The following is a 22,564-nucleotide window of genomic DNA, read 5'->3' as shown; positions in this document are numbered from 1 at the left end:
AATCAAAATAGGCCTACAATATAACCATACAATTGACAGTATGAAAAAAATACTGTACTGTAATAATAATAAAATAAATAATAATAGTTAAAATAATAATTAGCAATTAGCAAGATACCACTGTACCCAGAATATAAGGAATGGTGATAGATTTAGAGTAGTCCTTGTTTTTTTTTTTTTTGGGGGGGGGGGGGGGGCTGGTTGAGGTTAATTGGTTTTAATATTTTTTGGATTTTATGTGGGTTGTAGCCATTGGCTACAAAGGTGTTAAGAATATGGTTAAGTTCAGTTAAGGGTATTGTTATCTGAACTGATTAATTTTGCCCTGTTATATAGGGTTTTTATAATCCCATATTGTTGGGAGGGTGGGGGGGGGGTGATGCTGATGAATGTATCTACCTGTATGTGTAGGTTTTCTGTAAACAGAGAAAGCCAGGGATCCATCAGGCTGGCGTGTAATCAGAGTGTCTAGGAAAGGGAGGTTGTTATTGTTTACTTTTTCCAAGATAAACCGAATCTTGGGGTGTTGACTGTTTAAGTGTGATAAGAAGTGGAGTGTGTCCAAGCCATGTGGCCAAATAGCGAACACATCTACATGTCCCCCTCTATTTGTTTATAACAGTGCTTCCCAAACTTCTGGATGTCAGGGCCCCCTTTGCAAAAATTAAAATATTTCACGGCCCCCCATTGAAAAAAAAAATCGTAATAGAGATATATTATTATAATATTTATTGTATTTATATTCATTACAAAACATACACAGCGAATATTGCAAAAATCAAATGCATATGTTACATTTTTTGCCGCTTACCGTTTGGTTCTGAAGATGATGCAGGCTGTTCTGGTAAAATATGAAATACTGTCCTTTTTTTTTAGTCTGTTTCTTCTTCTTCTGATTGTTCGCGGGATTTTTTTTTTATTTTTTATCAGTCACTTATTCTTCTCAGGGTTAAATTTTTTAACATAGAATAGATCAAATAACATCACCACTTACTGATACTGGCACACCACAGACTGATAACATGAAATTAGTGAATATTACCTGAATAGAGAATCTCCCCAGACCAGGAACATTTTTCACTTTTGTGACTTTTCTCCTTTTACGGTAATTAAGCCTAACGCGAAACAATCAGCAAAGGCAGTCTGTTTATTAAAACGTGCATATGATTGGTGCGGTATTAACAAAAGATCGCGCAACCGAAAGATAAAAGCATAGCTGAAAATTGAGTTGAAATGCTAACTCTCTTCAACCGAATTCCATATGTGAAACTGCCATAACATTCATTATATATATATATATATATATATATTACTTAGTTTTAACACTTTTACGAATTTTAACACGTTCGGTTGAATTTTATTGCTGCCTTGGGAAATCGAACTCACATACATCTAATTAATAACAATAGTTTTTAGTTAGATACTGCGTTTGCCCATGCAACATATGGTTTTGTTTCAGTCTATACAGCATAGTTTCTGTATAAGGGGACATGTGATTCATTAATTAGTGTGTTTTTATCCCAGTTGTCTCTAATTGCACTATTTGTTGAGAAATATATTACACAGACTCCTCATACCTTATTCACTGGCATAATAAAAGTACTTATTTTTATTGCCTCTGCAGTATAGTGGCTCTTAGGGAGGGCGAGTTACTATATCCCCACATGAACTTGTTAAAGCTTTTTTTCATGTGTGAAGTATATGCGAAACTTTTATTGGTAACACAAAACTAGCTCGGATGACAGTGATAATATAAAACGAGTTTTGATATGTATATAAAGTCAATATCAACAGTCTCTGATTACGAACGCGTTATGAAAGGGACAGAAAGATTTGGAACTTCCCTGGAGAGCATTCGAAGTAAATACAATTAACCACTGCTTTGAAATGAAACATATGAATAAGTAATATTTACTAATATTTGTTAAGCGCCGAAATACGCAGGAAGCAAAGTTTGTGAACCAACACCAATGTGTGAATTTTTCCATTAAAATATAAAAAATAACAAAAAAGAAATAATAAAAGTTAAATACGTTTCTTTTAAAATAAAAAAAATACACTTAGTCTTAAAACATTTGAAATTTGTTTTCATTATTTCACGGCCCCCCTCAACAAAACGTATGGCCCCCAAGGGGGCCGCGGCCCACAGTTTGGAAAGCGCTGGTTTATAAAACTGACTTTTGTTTAGATAGTTTTACACAGTGTTTAGCTTTCTTACATTTGTCTCTGTATTCTCTAAGAGCACAAGCTGACTTATTTGCCAGGAACTTTTGATATGCTTTTTTCTTTTCTTTCACTGCCTCTTTAACTTCCTGTGTCCACCATGGAATTCTGATTTTTCTATCCTTACAGACAACCTCACCACATGCCTTTCTGGTTGAATCAATCAGTGTTTTCTTCAGGGCTTGCCACTGAATCTCCAAGGTTTGGTTCCTGTTCTCAAACTCTTTCATTTTTTACCAATTATATATTTGGTTTAATCCTTCATCCAACTGTAAGCAAACAAAGTTTGCACCTGAAGTATTTTCAGGACTGGGGCAACTCGTGGCAAAGGTGGTATAAGTTCTCATCATCTGCCTTAGTATCCCATAATGCAAAGTACATCTCCTTGCGGAGATGTATAATGCTATGCATTAAGGGAAGGATCACTATCCATTTCAGTTTCAACCTTTATCAAGGTCTCATCAGTGGTATATGCTGGTTATTTTGCAACATAAAGCTACCTTACCAACACAAACTTATACTATTAGTAATTATGGGAAAAGGCTTAACTTGCTAGAACACTTATAACAGTAAAAAGAATTTTAGAAAGTTTTTATTTCATTTTGTAGCAAAGTACATAATACCTAACAAGAAATTATATTATTGTTTTAATCCTTTGCTTAAGTGCAAGCAAACAAAGTTTGTAAGTGGAGTATCTTCATGACCAGTCTACCAGTATATAGAAGCTGTTGACTTTGCAACAATTGCCTCAGAATTCCACAATGCAAGAACATTAAGGGAAGGGTCACTACTCATACCGGTTTTGACTTTTGTTGAGGTGCCATCAGTGGAGCTAGATCCAGGAGATACTTGAGTTAAATTTCTTGGTCTAGCACTCAGTGATGAGACCAAATAAAATTCAAAACAAGTCTGGGTAATGACTTTTCTCAAATATAAAAGCATTTATGGGATACTGAAACAAATGACATGAAGTCAACAGCTTCTGTATGCAAGTAGACCAGTCGTGAAAATACTTTGGATGCTTTGTCTGTGCTCGGATAAATGGCTAAAACGATATTTCTTGACAAGTATAACATGGTATAAACCAGTGGTTCCCAGACTAAGTGCCACAGTGAATTATGATTATACATTATTTTTTCATATAGTTATTAAGTTTTTAGGGCACAAATACTTAGTAAGTAGTTTCAACCTAACTACTTAATAAATGGAACTGTAAGGTATTTCTTTTGGCCCAGGAGCACAGTCTGATTCACAATTCAAAATTGTGAAGGTTGTATAGTAGCAAACAAATTAATCTGAATAAGCCAAATTTTCATTAAGTTTTTGGTTTGGTTTTTTGGTTTAGTTCACAATAACTTTGGTTTTGGTTCACTATTTTGGTTGAGTGCTGCATGTTTTAACTGTCTCTATGATGTTTATTAATAGTGTTGTGTGTTTTTAACAGTGTAAACAAGTTGACATTCATAGTATTTTATTCATTCTGTGTAGCTATAAAAGATACATCTCCAAGGAAGCATTCAAAAATATGCACTCTTTCTCAGTACACATTCATGACTCAAAGACAAATTGCCAATGAGTGTGGGGTTGGTTTGAGTACTGTTAATGTGATTTTAAAGAGGTTTAGGAAGACCAGTATCTTTTCTCCTGACAGAAAAGGAAAATGTGGACAAAAAGGGAAAACTAAACAAGATTGTTTATTAGTTAGGAAAAGCAAAACGAATCCAAGATTGTCTGATGTAGACTTAAACTGAAACTTGGCAGCTAGTGGGATTAATGTTATTGACATAACAGTCTGTCGAAGATTGTTGGAAGCAGGGAGGACTGCGCACAGACCAAAAAAAAAAAAGAAACAACTGTTGATGAAGGCTATATAAAAAAAGAGGCTCCAATGGGCAAAAGTGTACAAGGACTGGACTTTTGAGAAGTGAAAGAAGGTCATATTCTCAGATGAGAGCCATTTCTTTGTCCAAGGAGTGTGAGTACTCTATGTTACAAATCAGCAGCTGTGAAGACTTCTTCCACCCACTCACCTTCAACAAGCTCCTGAACACCCAGCTAGAAGATGTTCTGGGGTAGTTTTACACATGACAATCCATCCAGGATCACTTGTGCCTGTTGATGGTATGGTATGACGAAAAATGACTGATACATAAAAATATTGGAGAAAAGAGTGCTTCCACAGATCCAGAAAGACAAAGAACTCATCTTCCAACAGGACCTTACATGCCACACTTCAAAAAAAATCTGAGAGAGTTCCTCAAAAATCACAACATCCAATTGCTTCAGTGGCCAGGTAACTCTCCTGACATTAACCCAACAGAAAATTTGTGGGACATAGCGAAAAAGAGACTTTGAAAATTAAATTGTGATACAAAAGATATTACTATTATTATGGGCAACTCCAGGGAGTCATTAGACTCATTGAGGGAGGCCCCAAATCATATTTATCACAACTATTCGACATTCATACAGTATCTATCATACCTCGCCTTAAACTCATTCACTGTCACAGCATCCACCACAGACTCAGGGAGCGGATTCCACTCATTCATTACTCTAAAAGTAAAGAACCCAGCTCTAACACCTTTACTAACCACACTTTTGCCCAGTTTCCATGGATGTCCCCTAGTCCTCCCACAATCAGCCCTGTTCTCAATAGGGCTGATTGTGGGAGGATTTATCTCAATAGTTGTGATAAATCATATTTATCACAACTATTCGACATTCATACAGTATCTATCATACCTCGCCTTAAACTCATTCACTGTCACAGCATCCACCACAGACTCAGGGAGCGGATTCCACTCATTCATTACTCTAAAAGTAAAGAACCCAGCTCTAACACCTTTACTAACCACACTTTTGCCCAGTTTCCATGGATGTCCCCTAGTCCTCCCACAATCAGCCCTGTTCTCAAAAATATCTTCTGAATTAATTTTATAGAAACCCTTCAGTAATTTGAATGTCTCAATCATATCTCCCCTCCTCCGCCTATCAACCAATTTTTGCAACCCACATTATAAAAGTTGCAACCCATTATAAAAGTATGGTTTCAAGATGCAGGAGTCCATGCCTAACCAAATTAATGACCTTATTAGAAATAGAGCAGCAACATATATGGGGGGGGGGGGTCTGGAAAGTTCTGATAAACACCTAGAACAAAAATTATATTAAAGCAACTGATATAACCACAAGAAAGAAGTAATATGTATATGTTGGCATATAGGATGACCAGCGTATAAGACGAGGCCTAAATTTTAGGCTATTTTTAGGTTTTAAGCTTATGTCGGTTGTATAAGATGACTCTCCCAATTTCTTCTTTCTTGTATTAATGCAACATTAGTTATTGTTATATCAGTTGCTTTAACATTTTTGTTATATTAAAAAAAAAATATTTCCATATTTTTATATCTATGCATATCCGTTATTTTTTTGCATATCATAGATTTTGTATTTATGTGAATTACCCTAATTAAAAGTAATTAGCCCCAATTTTAATTATTATTGATTTTGTATTTTTTTTAATTTTAGGATTATTAAAATTGTTATCATTGTAATCATTTACAAATGGTGGATCTATGCGTGCTGCATCACTTGATATGTTGTACAATTTTGTGATCAAAGCATGGAATAAAGTAAAAGTAGAGTAATAAAATCATTTAAAAATTGTGGTATCTCTAATCTTATGGGTGGTACAGAAGATGATCTGTTGTGGGATACTGATGACGATGAAAACGAAATCAATTCACAGATTTGAACTGGGATCCATATGACGATCATTTAAACAATGAATCTGAAGAACTACTTTCAACAGATGAAGAAAATTAACATGAAAATTGAGGTTAATAATTATTATTTGTTTTTTAAGACTTACATCCATTGTAATATTTCAAATAAATTCATGTAACAAAAAATTAATCTGATTTGTTAATAAACACTGCCCATTTTCTTATATAATGATGTATTTTAACTACCTAAATTCATCCAAGAAATTAAGCTTCCCTTTTTATACTCGCCGTATAAGACGACCCTTGAAATCATGGGATTTTCTATAGTATTTGAGAGTAGTCTTATATGCCTTATCTGTGCCTTCCCTGAAACTAAACCAAATCAAGGTCTGTTTCCAACCGATAGTAAAAACAGCAGAAATTTTCAAGTTACCAATTAAAAATAGTAGAAACATCTCTTTTATCACATCAATTATTATTTTTTTAATTATTGTCAAGTTTTTAAGTTTACTCTTCCTTTACAATAGTTCTTTCAATGGTATTCCGTATGTTTTTAATATATTTGCTCTTTTTTTCTATAATTGGCAATTTAAATACACCTGGTCGTCGAGTTACGATGTATGCGACTTACGACCACAAAAAAAAATAATAAATTAATAATAAATCAGGCAGCTGCGCGTACGATAACTATGAGATACAATAGTTATCGTATGATAACTCGCGTACGATAACTATCTCTCACACTCAGTCGCTTTCAAGCATCTGTTGCATGTGGTGTATTAATTAAAATTCTATGAAATACTACCCATAAAATGTCTAGTAAAAGGAAAATGCCTTCGTCTACAGATACACCAGCTAAGAAGTCAAGGAAAACTATTGATTTAGAGTGTAAAATGAAAGTTATCCAGAAGTATGAAGGTGGAAAGAAAGTGAATACGATAGCACGTGACTTGAAGTTATCACATTCCACGGTATCGATGATACTTAAGGACAAAAAAAGAATGCGGGAAGCTGTGAAAGGTTCCGCACCAATGAAGCCTACAATTTTAACCAAACAACGACAAGGACCCATCCATGAAATGGAGAAATTGTTGTTTATGTTGATGGAAGATTTAATACAGAAAAATTCACCCATGAGCCTTTGCACACAGTGCAAGCGAAGACTAAAAGTCTGTTTCAGAGTTTAAAATCACGTGCCAGAGATGATTACGCAGAAGATTTTCAGGGTAGTACTGGATGGTTTAAGCGTTTTAAAAAAAGATTTGCTTTGCATAATGTACGTGTCACAGGAGAAGCAGGAAGTTTCAAAGCAATGGACCCTAATGTCGAACGATTCACAAAGGTTGAACGTATCATTCAAGATGCTATGCGTTGTTATCGTGAGATATATGAAGAAAAAAAGAAACAAACTGTTCAAACAAAGCTCAGCATGTTCCTCATCAAGAGAACATCTCCTACCTCAACCCAAGAACATGACCCTGACAATCCATAACCCAGCACAAGCAAAGATTAAAAATTGATTTTGTAAATTTCATTTGTATTAATTTTTACATTAATTTTAGATTGCATTTTTGTGTTTACAGTACAGTACAGTATGTACAGCATTATTTTTCACATTATGTGCAATATACATAATTATAAATTTAAAAGATTATAAAAATATTTTATAAAGATGATAAAAAGATTAGAAAGGTTAAAGAATACTGTTAATAAATGTTAATACATGGCCGACATATGACCAGATCGACTTATGACCTGTCAGTCAGAACGGAAGTCGACGACTAAGTATATATTTTTAAATGCTAATAATTTTTTGATGAAAAATTTCCCAGAGTGCAGAATGAAGACATAAAAAAAAAACAATTTTTTAAGAAGCAATAACTCAGGCAATGCATATGTGCTAAAAACTATGCAATCCACCAACAACATAATCCACTGGCCTAGTTGGCCAAGTGTTTAGCATACCCACTCTCCAAATAGGCTGCACATTCGATTCCCACTGGGAGATGAATTTCGTTGCCCAGTGTGTTAGACCAGTGCAATGCCTTTGGAGGCTGAAGAAGCTTGAAAAAGTTTCATGTTTGGTCTTTAGAGCAGTGTTTCCTGATTATGTAAAAAAAAACTGGGAGAAAAAAATAATAATAATAATAATATATATATTGTTGTAATTAGGATTGACTCGGGATGAATACATTTATAAGATTAAAATTTAACTGACTAGACCCCGAGAAAGTATATTAATTAATCGCGAATAGTTTCATCGGTATTCCGACTTCTTCAGGTGAGTAAGAAATAACATAAGACTTATAAAAATACAAGGTAAAAAACATGGACTTTCTAGCTTAATAAAAAGAAACAGAATAGTAACAGTCATATTTGAATAGGTGACTGTGTGCTACTGTTGGCATGAGTAGAATGTGTGTGTGACAGCTAATTTTCGAGCTCCAGTATTGGATTACTGCGCTATGTGAATGAGGCAAATTGTAGCTTAGATTGTTGTTCAAGTGTGAAGGGTCCAGAACTATTTCTTTTGATTCTATAATACGTCTTTCAAATTCATCCTTACATATATATATAAATTGGTTGTGTGGTCCCAATCAACTTGGTGTGGCTGTTCTTCGAGGTTACAGTTTGCGGAGAAGAGCACATGACTGGAAAGGACGCTCGCTCGTGTTCTACTGTAGGAGATGTCGCGTCTATGTTCCTCAAGACGAAGGGAAACAGATTTATCTGTCTGGCCAAAATAAGGTCGACCACAGTCACACATAACTTTATAAACACCAGGAAAATGCAATCGGTTGTGTTTTGGCCGACAAGAGAACTTCATAACTTACAAACAATCTTCTAAAATCTACTTCTGAACTTCCTAGCCACACAAGACTATCTCTCTGCTCTCTCCATCCCTTATTCCTTGTTTGTACGGCCTGCCTAAGATCCACTAGGCTGACACTCCTCTAAGACCTATTGTGGAAGGTATTGACTCACCCACATACAATCTGTCTAAATATCTTGCAGCTTCTTTAAAACATTTAGTTGGCAATTCCTCCTCCTCCATCAAAAACTCTGAAGATTTCATCTCAAAAATTAAAAATTTAAATCTCATAGACTGACAGAATGGTGAGTTTTGACATCATGTCTCTTTTTACGAATGTACCTACAGATGAAGTTTTGATTCTTCTTACGGACAAGGGTTCTAAAAAAATATTTGCACTTCTAACTCACTGCATTAATTCTGGCTATTTCTGCTATGAGGATAAAATATATAAGCAAACTAGCATGTTAGCTATGGGCAGCCCTCTATCCCCAGTCTTAGCTAACATTTTTTTAGAAGATTTTGAAGAGAGAGCTATTTCTATAGCTACTTTAAAACCTAAACTGTGGTTATGCTACATTGATGAAGTCTTCCTTATCTGGGAACATGGTTTGGAGGAACTTCAAAACTTCCTAAACCATTCAAATAATCAACATCAGAACATTAAATTCACTTCAGAACTAGAGATTAACGGCGTTCTCCCTTTCTTAGATCTAAAGATCAGTAGATCGCCTGACTGTCTTAAATTTTCAATTTTTCGGAAAACCACCCACACTGATAGATATTTGCATGGCTCTTCTCATCACTTCCCTCTTCAGAAACTGGGCATCATCTCCACCCTTGCCCGTCGAGCAAGATGTCTCACTTCCACAGAAGAAGACCTTCAAACAGAGCTTAACTTCCTGAAAAACACCTTAAATAATGGATATTCATCTCGTAACATCACTAAACGTTTGAGACCACGCCAACAACCTCGACAAGAAGATGAATCCAACCCTATCACTCATATACAGTTACCATTTATCAGCTCTCTTATCCCAAAACTATCTAGGATTATGAAGAAATTCAACAAAGACCGACTATACTACTCTGCCAAAACTTTGTTCTTTTCTGAGTCGACCAAAACACAACCAACTGCATTTTCCTGGTGTTTATAAAGTTATGTGTGACTGTGGTCGACCTTATTTTGGCCAGACAGATAAATCTGTTTCCCTTCGTCTTGAGGAACATAGACGCGACATCTCCTACAGTAGAACACGAGCGAGCGCCCTTTCCAGTCATGTGCTCTTCTCCGCAAACTCTAACCTCGAAGAATGGCCACACCAAGTTGATTGGGACCACACAACCAATTTATATATATATGTAAGGATGAATTTGAAAGACGTGTTATAGAATCAAAAGAAATAGTTCTGGACCCTTCACACTTGAACAACAATCTAAGCTACAATTTGCCCGATTCACATAGCGCAGTAATCCAATACTGGAGCTCGAAAATTAGCTGTCACACACACATTCTACTCATGCCAACAGTAGCACGTGGTCACCTATTTAAATACGACTGATACTATTTTATTTCTTTTTATTAAGCTAGAAAGTCCATGTTTTTTACCTTGTTATTTTTATAAGTCTTGTGTTATTTCTTACTCACCTGAAGAAGTCGGAATACCGATGAAACTAGTCGTGATTTATTAAAGGTTTTTGTTATACTTTCTCGGGTTCTAGTCAGTTAAATTTTAATCTTATAAATAAATAAATATATATATATATAAATGATAAAATACATAAATATATACTTTATGAACCTATGGTACAAAATGTACTATAGGCTGCATAATATAACCTTTCAAGGATAGAAGCAATGTACAAATAAATAAATAAATAAAACTAGGCTAAGAAACTTCATGTGCAAACTTTGTTTGCATACACTTGAGTAAAGGATTAAACAAGAATATCATTTTTTGGCAAGATAATTTACTTTGTAACTGAATGAAAAGAAAACACTTTCTATATAATTTACTATGCTGATTAATAAAGACTAATTTTTGTAAATATCTATTAAATGCTAATTTTTGAAAATGGCTTTACAGGCAAAACAATCACTTTAACAGTCCATAAATGCCACAGACTAAATTTCAACAAAATTTTGAGTGGTCCTCAACAAAAGCCAACATGAGATGATATGAAATATCTGACAATTAATTGAAATGTATAACTGATTTTGAAAAGAATGAAGGAAATGTTTCTAGAGAAAGAAAGAGCTAGATACCAAAGATTTCAAATCAGATTTCTGAAATAACACAAGCATTAAGGAAATATTTCAAATATACTAAATTTCTATGATGAAGTGATATTACTTCTAACAGCTGTTTTTCTTACTTACTAGAACATACCTCTTCAAGTACATCACTGCTCTTTTTCATCTTCTGTTGGTTATTTGAAGCCTATAAAAAAAATAATAATTAATTTTAAAATTAGGACAAATTTATTAAAAATTACACATTGAAAAAATGTCTCTCTCTGTCTCAATCACTGAAAGTAAAATAACAATTTAACTACGACACACAAGTAAGCTAATTACTTATGTTAACTTGCAATTCTTGCATTATATATATTTATAATGCTTTCATAGGAGAAATAACTTTAGTTTAATACTAATTAACTGAAAGCACAAATATTCTAGAATGCATAACTCATTCCATTATCAGCATAGATTTGAATTACAAAAGGATTAATATGCATTACAAACACCTAACATTTCCAGAGCAAGTACAGCATGGCAGAAACAATGCAATATCCACTATCAGAATTTGTTTAATTAAACAGATATATAGTGCAAAAAAAAAATAATAAAATAAATAAATAAAAATGTAGTTCAGGATCACTACCACTCAAATTTTCGGAATAGTTAACTTATTATTCTAATTTGCATTGTAGCAATTTAAAAATGACATCGGAACTCTCCTTAAATAATGCATTCATGCTTAAAACTGCTTTGCATATTCACCTGATGTTATTCCAAAGGACTATAGCTAGTTCTATTCTATATATGATTTGTTGTCATGAATATAATAATATATATAATTATATTATATACACTGCTTGGAACAAAGTCAATGGATACTCTCATGAGCAAGGTGTATCGCACCATGCAACGAGTCGTGTTTGTAGCTGGTATAAATTGGAGGACATTATGCTTCCAAGTCTACAACTGTATCTAGGGGTGAAACGACTACAAGAAGGGAACTGATGGAGTTTGAAAGAGGCACTGCAATAGGATGACATTGCAGGCCCATCCCAGGTCAACAATCTATGATACCATGCTGAGATGGAAGTACAGGGAATCAACTGCAAGTGCTACTTGCAGTGGACAACTTACCACACTCACTGAAAGTGACCATAGGGTGTTATGAAGGATAATATGCAAAATCTGCCATTCACTGGCTGGAATGCAAATCTGTACAAAAAATATTCAGAAACAAGGCTTACAACATAGGTTTCCATGGTAGGACTGCAATATGCAAGCCCCACATTACCCAAACCAACATGAAGTGTCATCTTCAGCAGCACAACAAGCATGTACAGTGGGATGTGGATGCTTGGAAAACTGCGTGATGGAATGATGAATCATGCTAACCCTCTACTGAGCAGATGGATAGATGGGTGTGGCAACTGCCTGGCGAATGTCTCTTACCAGAGTGCATAATCCCAACTATGAAACTTGGATGCAGCAGTGTGATGGTATGGTTCAGTTTTTCCTGGTTTGGCCTTGGACCTCTGGTTTGTGGTGCCACAAACACTGAACTCCAAGAGGTATCTGAACATTCTAGACAATACAATGCTTCCTATACCCTGTGACATTTCTATGGAACTGACCAGTGTCTCTTTCAGCCAATGTACTGTGTCACAAGGCTGCTGCTGTTGCTGCAACTGTGTGGTTTGTGGAAGTGAACATCACCACACTTGACTAGCCTCCACAGAGACATGATCTCAACCCTACTGAACATCTGTGGTAGAACTGGAGCAATGGGTGAGATCTAGGGACATTTTCACCCCCCCCACACACACACAACGGTCTAGGACCTACAAGAAGAATGGTCCAAAATTCCCATTAATTGCTATCATATGCCTGTGGAAAGTATGCCCAACAGGATGACTGCATCAATCACAGTGAAAGAAGATCCTACATCTTTTTTAATGTAGGCATCATGGCTTTGTTCCTCACACTATGTCAGTTGACTTCTTTCCTAGTAGTGAGTGTTTGTGTGCACGTGCGCATGCACACACACACAAGGAAATGAGGAAGATGTGTCTGTGAGCAAGTGGGTTAGAAGGAAGTGTTATATTCTACCGGATTGCAAGGTTTTGTTGAATTCAAGTAAGGAACATAGAATAAATGATGTCAGGCCAAAGATGAAAAGCAGTGCTTAGGAGAGGCATGTGAGATCTAGTTGAGCAGAAAAGAAAAATAGATCAGAGTAGGACTGACAGTGTGAAAGCAAGTGCTTTTGAATGACTGAGAAAAAAATACAAGTGCTAGATTTAGAGAGAGAGAGAGAGAGAGATTATGCATACAGTATAATACACATGTAGTGAAAGTAATACAGGACTTTGAAAGCTGAGTTGAGAAAAAAGATGAGACATATACAGAAAGAAATTAGAAGATTAGCAGACATGAATAGAAGAATGCAGAAGAAATGAATAAGGGATAGCCAAGGAAAAGTTGTAATACATGATTAAAGAAAGAAATGTATGAAGATTACATTATTAGAAGTGTGGTAAATGAGAAAGCAAAAAAGGTTATTTTCCAGGAAGGAGGATGAGCAGGGTGTTGTGTTGAAAGTTTTTTCACTTGGTTATACTATAAATTAAAGATGCCACAAAATTATATTCTTGGTTTCATCCTTTACTCAAGTGTAAGCAAACAAAGATTGCTTGTGAAGTAACTTCATGACTGGGCTACTTGAATATAGAGGCTGTTGGCTTCACATCAATTGCCTTAGTATCCCATAATGCAATGCACATATCCTTATGGACGTCTTTAATTTATAGTATAGCCAAGTGAAAAAAACTTTCAACATCATATCTCAATCTTGATGATGGTCCTTGGTGAATATGGCGGACATGTTTAGTTAGGCTAGAAAACATGTTTTTAAATTTAAATATAGTGTGGCTTTTTGTCTCAAATTGTGCTGCAGTTGTGCCTAGGTTAGATACAAGTGTCCTTCAGTGGTGTTATTGTTTGGAACTGTGTTGTATATATTGTGTTTTCGCTGCTGTTTGTTTCACTACTTCAATGTGTAAAGATGGCGTTCAACAAGAAACGTACGTCAGCAGCACGCAGGACTTCTACACGAAAGGCTGGCTCAGCGTTAGATTTTTTTCGCAATGGATGCGTTGCGGAAACTGCTACACGTATACGCCGAAGAATGTGAAGGATCTGTGGTCGGTCTGGCTAAATGAGAAGAACGAAAATATCGACGTATGTGAGAAGTGTCGGGATAGGCTGGAGCATTTAGGAATAGAAGTTGACATTGGGACCGTGGCGGAAGTTCATGAAAATGAAAAATGACCATCTTCTGCATGAGGAATTGGAAGTGCTCAGTAAGGAGATACTAGAAGTTAAAATTGAGTTTAATGTGTTAAACAGAGAAATTAAGACTATAGAGATTACTTTAGCTGAAGTAACTAGAACAGGATTACATATGGGTGAGTCTTTGGTGAATGATGCAGTAATAAATAGTATGGGAGTGATTGGGAGTCAACAAAATAAAACCACAGGAGACCTAGGAGAAATGAGATGTCGTGAGAGTGGGGGGGGATAAGTAATAGAGTGTTGAGTAATGAAACTGGGAGAGTCATGCTGAATAGCGTAGAAAATGAGTCCATGAGTGACGCTTGTGTGGACTTGAATGAAGTTAAGAGTGGTAAGATATATGGTGATTCTATGATTAAGGGTATGGAGAGTGGTATGCATGAGGAGTGCTTGACTGGTGGGACAATAGAAAGAGTGGCTTTAGCAATAAAGAGACAGGGGGAGGAGTACTGTTGAGGGCATGAAGCAGACAAAATGATAGTTATGGTGGATACAAATGACCTGAGTGGTGGTATAAATCGGGTAGGAAAAGATTTAAGAACATTGTTAGATATTGTGAAGAGGAAAAGTGTCAATGGGAGACTAGTGTGTGTGTGTGTGTGTGTGTGTGTGTGTGTGTGCTGCCTCGTTTTAACAATTACGAATTAAGTAGACGAGGATGATAATGAATGATATGATTGCAAGAATGTGCAAAAAAAAGAGGTCTGGAATTTGTTGATGTTTGGAGTGTGTTTGAAGGAAAAAGACAATTGTATGCTAGAGATGGGCTGCATCTGAACATGGAAGGACATAAGCGATTGAAGAAGTTACTGTTTTCTGAACAAGTTGAAGTAATTGGGCAGGGAAACTAATATTGAAAAGGTTGAGTGTAAGAGAGAGAAACTTTAGCACTGATTGTATATTTATTGATCCTTATTTGCAGAATAAATTGCAGAAGAGAGGGGATAAAAATCGGCATGGGCCTACTGAAATTAGTGACTTATATATCAGTTCTAAAGCCGGTACAAAATCTAAAGGGAATCTGCAATTTTTGTATACCAATGCAAGAAGCATTCGAAATAAGGGAGAAGAATTTTTGGCATTAGTCAGTGCAATCTCACCAAAAGTTGTAGGCATTAGTGAAACTTGGCTGTCAGCAGAAGATGTGGTCACTGGAATTGAATGTGATGGGTACAGTATTTTCAGGGAGGATAGAGACGATACAACAGGGGGGGGGGGAGGAGTACTGTTGATGATAGCTGATGTGTTGCAGCCAAAGAAAATAGCATATCAAGATGATAGACATGTAAATGGGAGTTCATTTGGCAGTCTGGTGCAAAATAGTGACCAATGCAACCAAATATACAGTTGGATGCTGCTATAGACCAGGGAGTACAGGGGAGAGATATTGAATTCATGCATCAGCAAATTAGTGCAGATTTAGTGATTATTATGGCGGATTTTAATTATGGTGATATCAATTGGAAGGAGGAAAGATCACGTAGCAAAAAGGAAATGGAGTTCATACATTTTCTACGAGATAATTACTTGAAACAGCATATAACTGAAGGGACACGTGGTGTGAGAGTGTTGGCCCAGGTTATTGGTTCAGAGGTTATATGCATAAGTAAGGTGTCCTCGTTACCTCCAATTGGTGAAAGCGATCATGTGGTATTGACTTGGGAGGTTGCAAAATCTGTGGATTTTTCTGTTAAGAAGGGATATATACGGAACTACAGGTTAGGCAATTATAACAAGCTTCGGAGTGAGCTTGCAGCCATCCCATGGCAGAACATATTGCAGGGGAAAGATGTTAGCAGTGCATGGGATAAAATCAGCGGGTATCTGAGGAAAGCAATATCAGATTGTGTCCCTATGGTCAGGAAGTCAAACAAGGCAGGCGTTAGATGGATGAGCAATAGTATCAAGCTTGATCTGCAAAAAAAGAAAATGTTATGGAGAATTTACAAGGAGAAAGGCAATCAGTACACCCATGAGCAGTACAAGGCTCATGCTAGGAAGGGTACCAGCATAGTAAGAAAAGCTAAATCAGATTATGAGAAGACCTTAGCCAAAGAGATCAAGGGTAATCCCAAAGAGTTCTTCTGCTATGTGGCAAGTAAAAGGAAGAATGACTTCGGAAGGATAACTTTAGTGGGTGCTGATGGTATTGAGGTGACAAAATCAGATGTAATAGTCGAGTTACTGAGTGATCACTTTTCAAAAGTCTATCACCCAAGTGAGGATATCTCTGTACCTGTAGAAATAACTAATGTGAGAATTGAAGCTAAGAAAGCAGAGGTATTTAATATATTGCAAAATTTAAATGCAAACACTGCTGTAGGCTTAGATGGAATATCAGCTCGGGTGTTGCGTGAATGTGCAAATTAATTGTCAACCCCTCTTACTTGGATATTTAATTTAAGCTTGAACTATGGTATGGTCCCTAGGGAGTGGAAGTTAGGTAAAGTGGTTCCTTTGCATAAGGGTGGCTCTAAAACTGTGGTAGTTAATTACAGACCAATCACCATCTTAGAAGTAGTGGTAAAAGTATTGGAAAAGTTGGTTAAAGACAAAATTCAAGAATGGGTAGATCAGGATATGATACTCTATAGAGGCCAACATGGTTTTGTTAAAGGCAGATCCTGCCTTAGCAACCTATTAACTTTTCATACCAGAATGACATCTGAGTTGGACAAAGGAGCTGGCTACACAGTGGTACTTCTGGATTTTGCTAAGGTTTTTGACAGGATACCCCCATGGAACACTGGTATGCAAATTGGAGCAGATGAGAATGGATACTAAATTGGTGATATGGATAGGAGAATGGCTCAGGGAAAGATACCAGAAGGTGGTGTATGGAGGAGCCAAGTCCAGGATGAGACAGGTGACCAGTGGTGTGCCTCGGGGCTCTGTGCTTGGGCCATTGTTGTTTAATTTGTATATAAATGACATAGGAAATGGCTTACAGGGAGATATTCAGTTGTTTGCTCATTATGCAAGGTTGGGTAGCGCAATAAAAAATCAAGCTGATGTTGAAAGTTTGCAGGATGATTTAAATAAGCTGGTAGAATGGGCAAAAGATAATGGATGTCAGTTCAATGTGGAAAAGTGTAAAGTCATGCATTTTGGGATTAAAAGATTACCAGCTGTGTACTACAGTGATGGAACAGTACTCCAAGAGATTGATGAGGTTAGGGACTTAGGGGTGTTGGTGGATAGGGAGATGAAGTTCAGAGGACACATTACTAAGGTGTCCAAGATTGTACATAGGATTACTTGGTTGTTGAGGAACACACTGACATCCAGAGATAAAGAGGTCATTATTCCCCTTTATAAAGCATTGATACTTCCACATTTTGATTACTGTGCTCAGGTCTGGTCACCTGGATTCTTGTAGATGAGGAGGCTGTGGAGAGGGTTCAGAGAAGAGTGACTAAGTTGGTGAGTGATGTAAAAAATGCTCCCTACATTGATAGATTGTGGATTGCAGAGGTTGGTTGATAGGCAGAGAAGAGGGAATATGATAGAAACATTTAAATTACTCAAAGGTTTTTATAGGATTGATGCAGGGGAAATGTTTCAGCTGTGTGATAGTGATGGAAGAACAAGAGGTCATCCCTGGAAATTAAAGAAGAGTGTGGTTAACAAGGGTGTCAGAACAAGGTTTTTTTGCCTGGAGGGTGGTAAATGAGTGGAATTCATTGCCTGACTTAGTTGTGAGCTCTTCGTCTGTAAATGAATTCAAGAAGATATATGACAGATATTGTTTTGCTAGTTTGAGTCTCCTGCGATGAGTCTACTGACTCCATGGAGATACCCGTAATAATAATAATAATCTCTAATTCAGAATAATTTATAATAAGGTGACACCAGTGGTTAAATTCGGCCAGGGCCCTCCAGGGCTCAGCCCCAGAACTTTTTTTATGTACAGGACCTGGAACATTTTTCTGTTTTTGACTTTATTCCCTTTATGGTAATTATGCCTACATTATTGTGTTATTATTCAACAATTGTTTACAGTTTTCAATGTGTATATAAAGTCATTATCAACAGTCACCTGATTATGAATGTGTGATGAAAGGGATAGGGAGGTTTGGAGCATTCTGTAATGCGTTATCTTGCAGCGATTGACAAGCAAACATTATTGCAGCGTAGTGTAGCAGAATTTAGACAGATTCATAGCGATATTTTCTTTTCTGGTTGGCAACACTGTCAGTGATCAACAATAGAACAGCAGATTAACAGTTGTTTATCAGAGCTAATGATTGTGAGAAGCATAAAGAAAATAGTGTAATATTTTTGTGTTTATGTTGGCCTACTATATCAACTATGGATAAATACATTGGTACCTTCTTTAAAGAGAAAAATAGCTTGGATGACAGTGATAATACAAGACGAGTTTGTAATGACAGTTTGTGTGTAGTTTCTGAAGAGAAAGAAGTCTGTAATGAATCCACAGAAACACAGGATTCCCATTGCAATGCAATAATATTAATACATTGAAGAAAGGAAAGATTTGCTGACTTGGTGGACACTTGGGCAGTGGATAGAATTCAAAAGTAAATACAATTGGTTATTTTGTAAGGATTGGGGTGTATAACATGTGCAGAGGTATACAGATCCTAGGTGCAAGTTCTTCACATCAGGGTATTCACTTAGCACCAGAGTGGATAAATGGATTAATATGTATTAAAGGGGGGGAAGGGTCTAAACAATGCCAACAAAAGCAACTCAGAAATAAAATTTACAAATATAGAGATACCAAATCTCACAAAGTGCAGAAGCAATTATTAGAAGTAAAAGAAAGAATTCATTGCAACCCATTGTAGAAGAACAGAACTCTTTAGCTCAAGAAATAACATGCCGTGTGTTTCACGCTGTGTATTATATTGCAAAGCCTAATCATCCTTTTGTAGATCCAAAATAAATAAAATTTTAAAAAATATGTTGCAACAATCTATCAATAGCTTCACATTTATGATCCTTACTTTAAGGGTCCCAGAGCTTATTCATTTAGAATTTAATCACTGTGTGACACCTTTTAACTACTTGTATATGGAAATATGACTTCTGCATTACTTCAACCTTGGTATCACTTCTAGGTCTGGCTCCTGCTGATAAGACCTCAATAAATGTCAAAACCAATCTGGATAGTGGCCCTTCCCATAGCACTGTATGTGTTCGTAAGGATACGTGCATTGTATTATGGGATATTAAGGCAATTGATGTGAGGTCATCAGCTCTATATACAAGTAGTCCAGTCATGAAAATACTTTATGCAAAAACTTTGTTTACTTACACTTGGATAAAGGATGAACCCAAGAATATAATTTCTTGGCATCTTTAATTTTTAGGGTGTTGTGTGCTTTGGATATAAAGAGTAAGTGAGCAATACTGCTGGTGGTAATTTGTAGGAACAAATAATTAGGCAGAAGGAGAATAGACATTAGAAGGTTACTGAGAAGAGTGAAAGATAGTATAAGAGGAAAGGTAGTTAGCATGTTGCACAGGTAGAGAGAGAGAGAGCAGTTATGAGCTGAGACAGCAAGCAAAGACAAACAGTATGTTGGAGAGAGCTTATGACAAGAAAACAGAGTGCAGTTCATAGAGGTGAACTTGAGACAAACAGAAATGCATATACAAATGATGGGCCGCATTTGATGTTACTGGAGTCTATTGCTTGAGGATAAAACAACAACAGATATGAACAAAAAATCTGAGAAAGAGGCAGGCAGCATAAAAGTAGAGTAGAAGAGACTGAAAAAGTGCTTACAAAAGATATAGTTCGCCCACCGATTTGAGGTCCCTCGACACTTCTGCGCATCTCAGAAAAAGAAGAATCCATTCCGATAATAGGGTAATCAGTCCGTATAGTGGGATGAGTTGTTTATTATTACCGGTCGGAAAATTAACTTCTCTTTTATGATTATTGTAGTTAACTATGTTGCTTGCATAACAGTTGGAAAATTTTACCTATAAAGCACGTGATTTCGCATGTTGGCGACCAATTCGGACGTCCTTCATTTTTTTCTCTCCTTCAGCATGAATCGACTATTCTTGGAAAGACGTGAAGCAGGGACCTGGAAACGGTGGGCGAACTATACAGGGTGGCCCAAAATGTACCTGCCAAGTTTAAATCCAATTTTCTCTGCAATTAGCTGGTATAATTAGAAAAAAACTTTACCTACAACATTATAGCCATCAAGCCATTTGTGTTTCATTTGTGGGTTTTTTCCCTCCCCATTTTAAAGGGTATGAAAAATGTCAGCCTAATTCTGATAATGAATTCCTGCTGCACCGTAGTGCAGCAGGAATTCATCATCAAAGAGTACATTCGATCATCAGAAAGCCCCCCCAAAAAGTTAGAAAAGCATTTCAGGTAAAGTTATGTCAAAGTTGGACCAGACAGGCACACAATATCAAACCTAATCAAGAATTTTTGCAAGACTGAGTCGGTGTTAGATGATCACTCTAAAGGTGGCAGGCTTTCAACAGCAAGGATTGAAAGAAACATTAAAAAAGTTCAGGAAACATTTGAAAGAAGCCCGAAAAAGTCTACCAGGAGAGCATCTTGGGTATTAGGAATTAAACACAGCAAATTCTCAAGGAAGATCTTCATTTGTTTCCCTATAAAATCCAAACCCAAAAGTCGCTCACAGAGGCAAAACCAGCAAGATTGGACTTTGCTAATGCAATGATCAGAAGAACTGAGAACCAAGAAATTGACCCTGGTCTCATTTGGTTTTCAGATGAGACACACTTTTGGCTTGATGGGTTCGTGAACAGGCAGAACTGGCGAATATGGGGAACAGAAAATCTGCAGGTTACGGTTACTTCAAGTCTTCACCCCAAAATGTGCAACTTTGTGGTGTGCCTTGTCAAAAGTTGGTATTTTTGGACCTGTTGTTTACTGAGGTGACTGTATCTGCACTGATGTATCGAAACTTGCTTGACACAGAAATATTCATTGTCTTCTGAATGAATATTTCTGTGGGAATGTCACTGCTTTGGATTATCCAAAGCAGTACAGAAGTGGAATTGACCGGCCAACTTATTCACCAGACCTCAATCCTTCGGATTTTTTTTTTTATATGGGGACATCTCAAAGACAAACTGTATCAAAACAATCCAAAGACTTCATAGGAGCTAAAATCATCTATCGAGCATGAAATCTTGGCAATTCCAACAGATATCCTCCACAAGGTGGTGTACAATTTTGTGATATGATTGAGGAAGATCGTCAAGATTGAAGGTAAACATATTGAACGTGTCGTAATATAAATGGCATAAAATGTAGACCTTAATACACTTTGGATGAGATTCATATGCCTCCTCATTGAGGAATAATATAGAATTAAATTTGGTAGCTACATTTTGAACCACCCTGCAGGTGATGAAAAGAAATGCATATGAGAGAACAGGAACAAAAAAGACAGTAAAAGAAGGGGAGGTTGAGTATACTGAGAAAGATACAGAATAAGGAGGGTGAATGCTGAAAGCAGAAGTTAATGCATTTGTTTATGAAAACCAGGAATATTAGAAAAAAGAAAAAGGGAGGGGGTGAAAAAAGAAAAGCGTAATCATTATGGTAAAATAGATTGGAATGAAGAGATGGCATTTTGAGGAAAAGAAAATAAATTTCTGAAGTTTCTGAGAGACAACTACCTTAGACAATACATAATAGTGGACACACAAAAGATCAAGTCTTAAATCGTTCACTTCAGAGGATGTTATCAATGTGGTATTGAATTTTTCTTTAGTTAGTAAGAATGACAATGAGATGGTTACCTGAGGTGGTCATCCACATGAAGATTTCTGTGAAGAAACAATATATATGGAATTACAAAACTAATGTTCACGGAAGTTTGTGAGACAGCTTCTGCAGAAGTAAGAATAGAAGAGAGCAGTGCTATTGGGTCACTGTTAAAAAAAGTATTAAATAGCATTAATGTCCAAATGCATCCCCATAGAAAATAGATCAACAGTTAAGTATATAGTCTGAAAGAAGGCAAGGATAGCAATTAGTAAGGATAGCAAAGGTGCAGTATAAGAAGAAGTTAGCCAATCAGAAAAATCCCATAGAAGTTCTTACAATATGTGGCCAGTAAGGGGTGGGGATGATTATGGGAGGATAATACTGGTTGGCAAAAGTGGTGTGATAATCAATAAAGAAAATGTAACTGACATATAATGATCAATTCATCAAGGTATTTCATCTTTGTAAGT

The 22,564-nt window shown here is 36.3% G+C and overlaps 1 protein-coding gene across 4 annotated transcripts in view; it reads right to left on the bottom strand.

Moving 5' to 3' along the window:
* RapGAP1 (Rap GTPase activating protein 1) overlaps positions 1–22,564 on the bottom strand; it is a 457,436-nt gene that overhangs the window by 220,092 nt on the left and 214,780 nt on the right. For 3 of the 4 annotated variants that reach the window (XM_090391964.1, XM_090391963.1, XM_090391965.1), the window contains exon 4: positions 11,154–11,204. In XM_090391964.1, coding sequence (XP_090248090.1) covers positions 11,154–11,204 — 51 coding nt within the window. Of the gene's footprint in view, positions 1–11,143; positions 11,205–22,564 lie in introns of all 4 variants that reach the window. The other variant, XM_090391967.1, reaches the window with a different exon arrangement.

This window comes from Typopeltis vanoorti, chromosome 4 (genome assembly GCF_054136105.1).
Source record: "Typopeltis vanoorti isolate ZY-2024b chromosome 4, IOZ_Tvanoo_1.0, whole genome shotgun sequence".
Lineage (NCBI taxonomy): Eukaryota > Metazoa > Arthropoda > Arachnida > Uropygi > Thelyphonidae > Typopeltis > Typopeltis vanoorti.
Note: the sequence above shows the minus strand (reverse complement) of the source record. Positions and strands in the feature narration are given on the sequence as shown.